Source organism: Frankliniella occidentalis, unplaced genomic scaffold (genome assembly GCF_000697945.3).
Source record: "Frankliniella occidentalis isolate FOCC.00 unplaced genomic scaffold, Focc_3.1 Scaffold5, whole genome shotgun sequence".
Classification (NCBI taxonomy): domain Eukaryota; kingdom Metazoa; phylum Arthropoda; class Insecta; order Thysanoptera; family Thripidae; genus Frankliniella; species Frankliniella occidentalis.
The window spans coordinates 1,960,462-1,971,868 of record NW_026267135.1 but is presented as its reverse complement, the minus strand read 5'-3'; the positions used below and the strand labels follow the sequence as shown (position 1 = coordinate 1,971,868).

Below are 11,407 nucleotides of genomic sequence, written 5' to 3'. Positions count from 1 at the left end.
GGGGGTCACTGGGCTGAATCTCATCATGTGGAAAGGAAAGGGGGGAGGGGGGGCGATAGTCGCTAGAGACAAGGCTGAAGCGCCTTGGCCAAGGTGAAGGTTAAGGTGTCGCGCGTGTTTAGGTGTGTCACACTCACTTACTTACGCATCGCAGACACCCTGTCGGTATGCCGCACACTTTGCGTTTGCGCGGACGTTTTGCGAAAGTTTTCTTGCTCATTTTGTGAGGGGAACTCTACAGGGATGCCAATGAGAGAGAATCGGTTGTGGGGTTGTCTTGATAGAAATAGGCCCCCAGAGCGATTTTCAGCGCACCGCGAAAATTTTTCCCGCCTGCGGCGGGTCAGCTAAGAGCGTCAGCGGACGGGTCGGCTGAGGAGGGATCTGCGAGAGCTGCAGCAACTTGATATATCCGCCTAGCGAAGATTCGCTGACTTTGAACAATTATTGCAGAGTTCCACATGGATGGCTGCTTTGGATTTTCATTCCGATAGCTCATATTTCCTAACTCGTCTAGCTCAAAGTGGATTGGGATCCTAAGGGTGAATTCAATAATATCCGTTAAATAACCGATGTCTTCTTCAATATAGTCATACTATAGAGGACTGATACAAAGGAAAGACGAAAAAACCTGTAAGTCAAACTATTGCTGATTCTCTTTCAGATGATGAATTGACAACAAAGCATGACGACAATGCCAAACTTTTGACAATCAAGTGGTCATTCGGTGGGAGGGGAGAGGCACAGTCCAAATGTCCAAATTCACTCGTAATGTGGCTTACAACTTTCGTCATATTGGCGCGCCCAGCTCCCTGCTCCCTTGTGTGGACTGGCGGGGCCGCTTTCACACAGGCAGACGAAACGCAAGGCCGTCGGAGGTCACTGGCCCAGTCCCGCGCCTGTCCCCACCCCTTTCCCAAATCGGAAAAAAAAATCATGAAAAAAACAACAACAAAAATGTCCTTTCCTTTGTTAACCAAGTCCAAGTAATTAAACTCTACACCCCTTTTTATATTTTTATAAAATTAATGTACCAAACGTCTTGAGTGTCGTTTCCTCGTTCCTATTCTACGTGAGCAAAAGGGGGCCAGGATCCAAATATCATGGGGTCCCAAAAAGACCTCATGATATTTGTACTCCCCCCCCTTAAAGTCACACGGTATACTACTTATGGTAACGCCCGCAGCAGGCGTGCGTGCGGCACATGCGGTGGTGGTGGCTACGTACTCTTTGGCACTGGTTGAGCAGAAGGGAGGGAAGGACCGGCTCTGACTCTCGCGCGCTGACAGCTCCGTCTCGACTGCTCGGCCCGCGGGCGGGCGCGCGCCTCTAAAAGCAAACAGCTCCGCCGCTGCCGGCCGCGCCCCAAAGCCTCAGCCGCTTGCTGCTGCTGCTGCTGCTCAGCCAGAGCGCCTCCTCAGCCGCTCAGCAGCGCGCCGGTGGGGCTCGTCGAGCCACAACAGTCCCCATGTGATGGGGGGTCAGGCCTAGTCAGGCCGTCGTGGTGGGGGCGGGGCGCGCGAGGAGGAGGGGCCGGCGGCGGCCTTCCCCCGCGGGGGCGCGAGGTTAGGCGGCCCCGACTATCGTGTCGTTGTGAGGTACTACACGACGGTACGCGACGAACGCGGCTCCAACACTGTGTGACTTTGAGAGAGGGGGGGTACAAATACTACGGTGTCCCGAAACGGATCAGGATGATCGTTGGAGTCGAAGAAGATCCCATGATATTTGTATCTCGGGGTAAAAAAAAATATCACGGGCGAAAGAAAGAAAAAAAGTCATCCGCTCAAAAGTAAACGACGTTGAAATGGGCCCGGACCTAGCTGAGGAAGCATGCGCGATAGGCTGGATGAAATGAATCCAGACCACAAATCATGTATCGACTAAAAAAAGTAAAGCCACGAAAGAACGTACCTCGCATTAGCACCGTAATAAACAAAACAAATTTAGTACTTTTGCTATAAGAAACATTTGAATATGAGAAATCGCGTTGATACTGCAGATAGCGTGAAGTTTCTTATTCACAGTCATGGTTCTTCGGGGGGGTGGGGGAGGGGGGGTTGATGTCTTGATGATGTTGATGTAGTAGTGAGTTGACTGTACCTTGGTGTCGTTGCAATCTGCTCATCCCGTACGTGATTCATCATTGACATTCCGACTCGAAAACCACAACAATACGAGTGTCGAAGACTGCACTTGAGTGCTCTGTGTCTACTGTCAAAGTTCTTTCACCATGGCTGGTCGCAACTACTTGAGCAACCCAAACGGTTCGTTTTTCTCTGTTGAGGATGATGATGTCGACGATGACACATTTTTGAGAAATTCCAGACAGGCACAGAAGCTTAGGGAAATAGAAGATCGTGCGCTTAGGTCAGCCCAACAATCTATAAGCATATTGCGGGAGACTGAAGACATTGGAGTGAAGACTGCTGAGGTTAGTATGTTGGCCTGATTCTCCTTGCCCACCTCGGTATTTGTGCAACGTATATAAATTGAAATTCTTTGCCTCTTCATTTAAAAGTTTGCATGTTGTTTTAATCAAATTATTAGTAATTTATATGTCTATAATTATTTTCAGCCATTATCTGTCGAAACAAAGTAGACTAGTTTGATTGACTGTTATGTAATGTTACAGGAGTTGATGATCCAGAGAGAGAAACTAGAGCGCACTGAGAAGAATTTGGACGACATCAATACCACTCTCCGATACAGTCAAAAACATATTAATGGAATCAAGGTAACAAGCATTTGAGTTTTTATTATTATTAGTAGATCATGTATCTGAGGTTCGTAACTTGATCTCAAATCATTTACTCGTTCTTCACAGAGTGTATTTGGAAGTTTGAAAAACTATTTTAGTGGACGCGCAGACCAGAAGCCTGGTCAAAATGACCCTCCGAGTTCGAGTAGTACCAGTAACAATGCTGCTGAAAGTTCTTCTGGATACTCTGCTTCAGCGAGCCGCAAACTTACTGAAGCATTAGAATACCAGCCTCCTTCTCAAGGAGTCCACCCTGGTTGGTATTTAACTGGTGATTTCAAATCACTTGGATTATCAGTACTTTGTCTTTGCTAGTATTCCTGTCCTGTTCCTTACTACTATAACTGATACACATAACATCTCATAGGCTTGCGAATCAGAGGACTTGGTGATGAAGATGATGATGTGCCAAATCTAAGGAGCCCAACTTCAATGAACCCACTTCAGAGCAGATTTAATCAAGTGAATGATATCTTAGACAAAAATATTGATGAGGTGAGTTTTCAATTTTTGTTGGTAATTTTCTTGTACCCCATGGACCCTATATTTTAGTTTTGGTACATGTGTAATTTTTCATGTTTCTCTCTAAAAGGTTGGTTCATCATTGTCTAGACTGAAGGGTCTTGCTCAAGGATTGGGTGAAGAAATTGAGTCTCAGAATGATCTTATTGATAGAATACATGATAAAACTGACAGAGCTGAAGTGACAGTTACACGTCAGAATAGAGAAATGAAACGTCTGCTGAAATAAATCTGTCGCAAAACTAAAATTACTTTTCCTTTTGTTAAAATTGTAATTTTCTTGGTGTGGTCATTTCAGAAAAAAGTAGTTCTAGTATGTCCTCCGAAATACTCTTGTATCATGATTGGCCTATTGTAATATCTTTGCACTACTTGTTTCATCACATTTTAGTTAGTTTTTCTTAAAGTAATTGGTACGTACTCAGTCACATTGAGATTCATGACACTTGTGATAAAAAATTAGTTGGTATTGTAATGTGTACTACCATCTGTTTAACAACTTCTTCAAAAAAAGAATTTGTATGGAATCAATTGTCTTTCTTCCTAGAGATCAAACTTGAGATTGATGTCTTACAATAAATGTATTTAATGATATAGGAACTTTATATGTATTTTTTGCTGGTATGTTAGTAACCAAAGATTAAAGAAGTGGAGAGCAACTCACTACAATATATTAAGTTCATCCTTAACATTTAAGTTAGTGAAGAGATTTACTGAGAATGATGCTGTTGTAAATGATTCTTTACTTATCTGTCCTGTTTGATTATTTTTCTACCCTGTTTAAAGCAAAAGTGTTGTTCCCTGTTTGAAATCACATTTGTTGTGTTCATTTTTGTATATTTTCATCTGCACATCCTGTCAAGATGTTTTTGAATTAAGTGTGACACAATCAACCAGGTTACTCACAAATCTGTGCGAATTTGTTAGAGCTATGTTTTTATTCTATCTATATGTTTAAATATATATTTTTTTTTACACAAAATTACTCGTGTAATTCTGCTTCTGTTCTTAAACCTTTAATTTTCAACTTGTGCAGGGCTCATTCCCTTCTGCTACGCACGACACACTCTAAAAAGTTCCTTGAACCGAGGGAAGTTCCTCCGTCTAGGAGAAGCTGCTCTCTTTACGATGTACGCCGTACATTTAGGCAACCCATCACACATTTAAACATCCTTCTGACGTATGAAAAATCGACAAACCTGATTGCGTTTGTAATACTTTCTCATCTTCATGTGAAACTGACGGGAATTTTTAAAAAATACATTTTTGTGAACTTAAGCAGGATCCTTTTGTAGTGCATTTTTTTAATAATGCGCGGAAATTCTTCATCGTTGACAAGGCATGTGGAAATATACCGTGACTGCAAGCACGTTGTTAAAAGAAGAAAATGTTTGTGACCGTTGCTTTGTTGGGTGCGACACCTAGCGCTCCTAGTGGCAAGGACGTGAAGCAGTGGAATATCCTGACAAGCGAAGGAAGGACCCACCCCACCCTACTCTTGGGTGAATGGTGGAGATAGGAAGAGCAGTAGTGTCGTAAGCGGTCTTGAGTCATGCGTGTTGATATTTATTTTTAAATGTTTAAGCTCCTGTGGGAATGAAAACGAGTTCACCGATCATATCAACCGCCCGTTACCTCTCTTTCAAAGGAGCAGCATTCTTACAGCCTTCGACTGTATGCGCTCCTGAATTTATCAATGGCTTCTATCTGTTATTTTACGACGAACCCTGTGTAGTTGACCCCGGATCAAGCGGTGTGCTCGGCGTAGCCTGGCAGAGGCCTATCCAAAATGGCCTCGCACTCTAGCGCAAATAAATTAGAATGCCAGGCTACATCTTCCAAGTCACCCCAGCACCAAAAAGGAGCTGGGTCTAACTTTGAACCTTTGGATAAAGCGGCGAGCAACACTCTAAAAGTAAGTTCGCGTTCAGCACCTTGCTGTGTTCGTGCCCGTGTCTCCGGCTAGATACCGTCCTTTGTTTATGTTCACATCCTCCCCTTTTGAGCAAGTCAGAATTACTGTGACAGCCTCTTTTACAAATAATATTGTTTTAAAGTTGCAGCAGTTCCGTTCTGCTTAACTTTGTCATTAAGCTACCATCAATGAATTGTCAATACAATAAATAGCACTGACCAGCCTCACTCCCCTTTTTGATTCACTCACATTCGTTATAGATATTTTCAATTCATCTTTTACTGTTCTTTTAAAAAAAAATATTCCTTAAGATTTTAAACAAATTACAGTTTTCTAGTCATATTATGATTGTATAAAAGGTTATGTACTCCTCTGTCACCAAAGGATGCCTATGCTTATTTTTAGTCTGCATGACATCACCATTGCTGAAACTCAGTGACAGGTCACTTTTTGACTTCTTTCATATCAATTTAAATTTTTTTCAGCGAAATCCAAAGATGGAGCTAAGCAAACAAGAATTATTAAAATTATTAAGCTACCTAGAAGGTGAATTAGAAGCTAGAGAAATAGTTATAGCGGCTTTAAAGGTAAGTCTCTTTTTTTTTTCTCACACTATAATGCACCATTTATGAAATTAACTAAATTTAATTTTTTCAGTCTGAAAAAGTTAAGCAACTTGTTCATCAAAGCAGACACAGGCCAGGTACAATTACACAATCACATTTAGCTTTACAACAAGACAGCTTTGCTGTGCCAGATTCACGTCTAGGCCTAGATTGTCTATTAGCAGACCATCAGATGGCTTCTTTAGACAATGTCATACTGCAGCACAAACAATCTCAGTTACGAATGGCAAAAATGCTGAGAGATATGGAACTACGTCATCTGAAGGTAAGTTTTACCTTCCACTTTATCAGTTTTGCAATTGTGAAATTAAATTCATTACACAGCAATATGCTTCTTTAAGGTTGTGCAAGAGCTGGATGAGGAGAAAAGGAAACATGAACATGATACAGCCCAAGGAGATGATATTACTTACGGATTAGAGAAGGAAAGAACGAGATTAAAACAGGTCAGCTTCTTTCACTTTTCCAGGTACTACTGACTTAATATTTACGTGACTCAAAAATTTCTTTTCTATGTCACAGGAATTAGAATTGGAAAAACAAACAAGAAAAAAGCAGGAGAAGGATCTGAAAAAGGCTAATGACATTTTAGAGGAAGAGAGGAACCGTCAAAAGCAAATTGTCTTATTACTGCTTGCCGAAAGAAAAAAGCTCATTATGAAATATGTTGAGGAACGGAAGCGTTCTGAGGATTTGGCTCAGGTAAAGCTGCCTTATTTTAATTTTCAAAATAAATGAATCTGTATTGTACTTCATATTTTTATTGTCATGTTATGGTCTGTCATTTTGTATACAATCCATTTCTCTTAATTCTAGATTGTTAGTGAGGAAAAGGTGCAAATGAATGCCATGGCAGATGGTCTTGAAGAGGAAAGTAAAAAGTCTCTCCAAATGGAAGCTGAACTTGAAAAGCATATGGCTCAATTTGACTTGGAAAGGCAGCACTTAAAACAACAACTGCAGCGAGAACAAAGAAGGCAAGTTTATTGTTCCACAATTATCTAACATAATAGTGCAGGGTGACAACAATGTGGTTACACTTTGCTGGATGGGCCAAACCGTAGAAATCCCTCTTGCACTAAATGTGTCAAATCGGAGACCACTCAGTAAATTTTATTAATACCACCTTTTCTATTTGCAGAATCTCTGAACTGGAAGGCGAATTGGAGAAATCCAAGACAGACCTATTATCCGCCAATAAGCAATTAGCTGAGGCTCACCAAGTCGCAATGTTCCAAGCTTCAGTTAATACACCTCGACCTGGTGTAGTTGGCACTGTTCTCCATAAACCAGTCCCTCAACCACCCGGTTAGTTTCTGGTGTAGAAGACAAAGAAACCTTTTTAAATTTATTTTTCTGTATTGTAAACATACTTACTTTTATCTGAAGGTGCATCTAAAGGAGTGCCTTGGTCGGGTCTAGCTGATGGTGATGCAGGAGCCCAAACTGGTTCACCCATGTTGAGTAGTGTTGCCAAAGTTGTACAACCCACTGCTACAGTTTCAAGCGTACCTGTTTGTGCTCCCAGTAAGGATTAAATTAATTTTTTTTCCAATGAGTAATAGGGAACATCCACTGATCGTATCATTTTTCTGTTAGCTACAGGTATTGCAAGGTCAGTGTCCCCTGGTCAGAGTGCAAGAACTGCACTTTTTTCTCCAAACTCAGCAACATCACCCGCGTCTCAAGATGCAGATCAGACAAACACTGTATGTTGCTCACACAATTAATGCCTTTGGTTTGTTCTCACCACCAAGTTGTACTTATGCTAGGTATTATGTTTCCGTGCAAGGTTTCCCCTCGACCTGGCCACGCTCCCACCCCTGGTGCGAAGCTCTACGCCACATCAGCTGGGGGTAAACTAACTTTCCACGTGTCAGCGGCTGCTGCGGCTGCGGCCGAGGCGGCTGCTGCCAACGAAAGCGCCACCCCTACTGGTCAGCCTCAACCCCCGCCCAAGAAAACAGCCCTGGGGAGAGGGGTTCCTCCACCTGTTCCACCAAACAAACCAGTGGTCCCTCCCAAAAAGGATTCCGTGGTTGGGCGGAAAGTGGATGGAGGACTGGATGGTGCCACACCAGGGGCTAAGCTCAGTCTTGTCAGCAAAGACAAAGCCCCGCAGGTGGGTCGCGAGCCGAGTATCGGCCCGACAGTTTGTGGTGTTGATAGTTTGCATGCCACTGCTGCCATCGCTGCTACTGCACCTGCACGCCAGGCCTCTTCGCACACTCCCTCTGCTAGCAGTGGCGAGTCTTCAGGTAATACACCAAGAGTACGCACCAAACGTGACTGATTATAGGTCTTGCAGTTTCATTTACTCTTACTCAAAAGAGTTAATATGTTCTTGTTTTTTAATCTAAAGTTAATTAGACAAGTGCAGACTGACCTTTCTTCAGGTCTTTTTAAGCAACAGTAACTGTTTAAGCAACATCATGAATGAATGGCAGATCCTAATAAAGAATTGGCCATACATTCTTGTTCTGGTATTGTTTTATTGTTACTTCATCAACTATTTTGAAATTTTGAATCAATACAAATTTGCCTTTGTATAGGATTGTTGAGACCAAATCTGATCTGTGTTCAGAAACCCTGGTGCATAACTGTGTTAAGTATTGCATTCCTCCTGCCTTCAGCCAGCTTATTTGCATTGATCTCCAACTATGATTCATCTATATTTTGCTCGGATTTTCTTTTGTTGTGTGCCGTAGTGTTTTAGCAAATGGGATTTTATGCAATAAAACGGGACTTGAACGCCAAGCATAAGGTATCTAGTATGTAGAGTTGGCTCATGCACTTAGTATGGTTATTGCTACTGTTATTCTGTAAATACCTAGTTTACCGTATACCTTTTAGGATTCCCTCCCTGTAGTGGAAAGCAGTATTTTATTCATGGTGATAGCTTTTGAAATATAAGTTCTCATAGTTATTTAATGTTGTCATATTTAGTTGTATTGATCTATGCTTCTCTTTTGAAGTCCAAAGTATTGTAATTGTCACATACCATCAGCATTACTGTCTACATCTAATGAAGTAACTTTTATGTTTTCCGTGTTTTCAATCTTGTGCCTCCTTCAACTTTATGTTTTTATCGTTCCCCCCAGGTCCCGTTGACGTAAATAGTGCTGCCCTTGTCTCCAATGAAGCATCACTCGGTGCTCCTGTAGTCCCAGTCATCAACGCTCCGTCACCCGTTGCTTCACCTGACCTCACTACTGTACTCCATAGCAGCCCTGACCATGCCCCTGTGGTTGCTGCAACCACCTCGTCCCACCAGAATCACCCTCCCACTGCAGCTGATGCTACTCCTCCTGCCGCACCTCCATCCATCAGCAATGCTGCACCAGCGCCATCAGCTTCTCTGACCGTCCTGCCAGATCTTTTACCCGAATGGTGAGCATTTTTGCTGCGATTCTTAGTGCAGTTTTCTAACCAGTTGCGGTTTTCGGTCAAAGTATAGTATTTTAGTACCACTTTCTATTATTTGCCTAAATTTGTTGTCTACATTATAGCTGAATTTTCTCAATTTTTTAGTGTCTCTAATAATCTGGACCCATGCAGTCGACCTCAAATGCAGCCAGAAATATGTATTACTCCAAAGGTAAAATTCTATTAAAAAAAACAGACAGCAATATAGAGTTTTAGAATCTTATTGTAGATTAAGCAAATGTACTAACCCCTTAATTTTTTTGTTTTGAATGATAGGTGGATGCAGTTTGAAGTTCTGCTCGGGAATAGGATCTGGTTGCTGAATCACTGTTGGCAGAAATTGGTGCCCTGTAGCACAGAAGAGTTTGGCTTTGAATGAAGCACGAATGCTGTTCCACCCACACCCAGAGAACCAATTTCTGCTTCAGGAGCAAAGCTATCATGTAAACTCAGTAAGTTGCGCTTGTGGTTGTAGATAAAGCAGAGAAAGCTGAACAATTTCACACACAAAAAAAAACAAAAAAAACACAAAAGTTATGGCTGACCTCATAGACAAAGTACAAATTTTAAAGAAATGTATTTTGAATAAAAGCAGAACTTGCTGGCTGGTTTTTTGTTGTTGTTTCTTCTTGTCACAGGAAAAACCAGTCAGTGACTTATCTGTGTGAGGAAGTTAAATATTAGTCCTTTACCGGATGCATTTTGTGTGGAGCTTGATGATTTCCCCTTCCCTTCCTTGCGCCCTCCATTTTCTCTCTGTAAAATCATGTAGTGTGATTGAGCGAGTTCATTTCCATGAATATAGGTTTTATGAACTGTCCTAGACTGACATGCAGAGAAACTGTTTTGTAGTGAAATGCTTTTAGAAATTTCCTAATTGCTGTTGATGTTTGTTGTTATGACAAGACAAGGCATAGTATAGTATCAATGAATGTTCCCTAGTTTAAAATATTGGTCAGAACCATGAACTTGATGCTCATTTACCTTAAGATGAAGATTTCTGAGTGATTATTTGCAATATTATTTTCTTGTTTTTGTCATAATATTTTGAAGGCTGTTAGAACTACCTTCCTTTGTTCATTTTTCTAATTTTGATGATACCAATCTGTTTGGTAAATTTGCTTTGTTAATATGTTCAGTATTATGTTGATTATGCCTTATACATGCTTAAACAAGTCTACCTTTCAGAATGAATTGTAAACCTACCTAATTCATTTTAGTTACTACAGAGTTTTACCATAAATTGTAGATATCTGTTAGTGACAAGTGATTTGCAGGAACTTAATGTATCTTAAACATACAAATGTTAAACTATTCTTTTATCTTTTTTTAACTTGAAGAAAAAATATTCTTTTTATGGATTATGTAAAGCAAGTTGCCCACTGTCTGCTCTGTTGTCTTTTCTGTTTTAATTTTTTCTTAAAATTGAGAAACTTCTTGAGAGGATTATGCTGTTTTAAAAGTTTATTTGGGTCATAAAGTGGCTTAAAATCATGAAAATGTACCTTATCTTCTTAGATGCAGAATTGTGCATTCCAATTTTTGTACAATTTTCCCCCCCTTTACAAGCTAGCTTACAAAGCGATGAGTTCCATCCATTATTGACTAGCAGTAAAACTACAAACTGGAATCTAGATTATCTTGTGAAAATCTTGTACAATATTGTAGCAGCTTATTTAATTCTTTTAGAAAAAAAAACACAGCCCTGTGACTGATAACAATATTTGTATCTATATTTTTTTTATTTTTTGGTGTGTGTAATCTTTTAGCTACACTGTTCTTCTCCAGAAACATAGGCTTTCTAGTCAAAACTCACCCAACTTTATCCTCTCATAGCTTTAGAAGTTTGTTTACTGAAGTTAAGTCTTTAAATCAATTGCATTTTATTTGACTGTGAGTGGACTCATGGTTCATTGATAGTGAATTAATTCAATTGAAGCCTTTTGTTAATTGACCCTGACCTGTCTATTTTCATTTCATGACATGTTCCAGAAAGCTTCATTGTTGTTAGTCCACTATACTAATTTGTCAGACATAAGATGCTGTTTGATTTGTTGTCTGTTACATTTTATCTGATAATGTGGTAGTGCTGTCATTTTTCTATTTTCCACTTTAGGAGTGGGGAATCTTTCTGATTTTAAATCCTAGGTAATTCAT

At 40.7% G+C, this 11,407-nt stretch overlaps 2 protein-coding genes across 3 annotated transcripts; both read left to right on the top strand.

Annotated features, from left to right (window-relative positions):
• The first annotated feature begins 2,059 nt into the window (after positions 1–2,059).
• On the top strand, positions 2,060–4,265 carry LOC113212854 (synaptosomal-associated protein 29). The gene is made up of 5 exons (XM_026431687.2): positions 2,060–2,434; positions 2,636–2,737; positions 2,828–3,017; positions 3,129–3,256; positions 3,354–4,265. The coding sequence occupies exons 1-5, from the start codon at positions 2,234–2,236 to the stop codon at positions 3,510–3,512; spliced, it is 780 nt and encodes a 259-aa protein (XP_026287472.1). The 5' UTR covers positions 2,060–2,233; the 3' UTR covers positions 3,513–4,265.
• Positions 4,266–4,727: 462 nt separating this feature from the next.
• Positions 4,728–9,860, top strand: LOC113212831 (CTTNBP2 N-terminal-like protein). 2 transcript variants are annotated; one of them, XM_026431660.2, is made up of 13 exons: positions 4,728–5,198; positions 5,684–5,785; positions 5,856–6,089; positions 6,166–6,270; positions 6,347–6,526; positions 6,641–6,801; positions 6,966–7,132; positions 7,214–7,351; positions 7,424–7,533; positions 7,617–8,082; positions 8,926–9,214; positions 9,356–9,422; positions 9,527–9,860. In XM_026431660.2, the coding sequence occupies exons 1-13, from the start codon at positions 5,073–5,075 to the stop codon at positions 9,539–9,541; spliced, it is 2,160 nt and encodes a 719-aa protein (XP_026287445.1). In that variant the 5' UTR covers positions 4,728–5,072; the 3' UTR covers positions 9,542–9,860. The 2 variants fall into 2 exon arrangements, with proteins under 2 accessions (XP_026287445.1, XP_052125512.1); XM_052269552.1 differs by lacking the exons at positions 9,356–9,422; positions 9,527–9,860 and having other exon boundaries at positions 4,729–5,198; positions 7,617–7,946; positions 8,926–9,084.
• The last annotated feature ends 1,547 nt before the right edge of the window (positions 9,861–11,407 follow it).

Excerpts from the sequence above, each read along its gene's own strand:
- LOC113212854 (XM_026431687.2), top strand. The coding sequence starts at position 2,234 with ATGGCTGGTCGCAACTACTTGAGCAACCCAAACGGTTCGTTTTTCTCT. Across the intron at positions 2,738-2,827 it reads AACATATTAATGGAATCAAG|AGTGTATTTGGAAGTTTGAA; the intron begins GTAACAAGCATT and ends CGTTCTTCACAG. Across the intron at positions 3,018-3,128 it reads TTCTCAAGGAGTCCACCCTG|GCTTGCGAATCAGAGGACTT; the intron begins GTTGGTATTTAA and ends AACATCTCATAG.
- LOC113212831 (XM_026431660.2), top strand. The coding sequence starts at position 5,073 with ATGGCCTCGCACTCTAGCGCAAATAAATTAGAATGCCAGGCTACATCT. Across the intron at positions 6,271-6,346 it reads AAAGAACGAGATTAAAACAG|GAATTAGAATTGGAAAAACA; the intron begins GTCAGCTTCTTT and ends TCTATGTCACAG. Across the intron at positions 6,802-6,965 it reads CTGCAGCGAGAACAAAGAAG|AATCTCTGAACTGGAAGGCG; the intron begins GCAAGTTTATTG and ends TTCTATTTGCAG.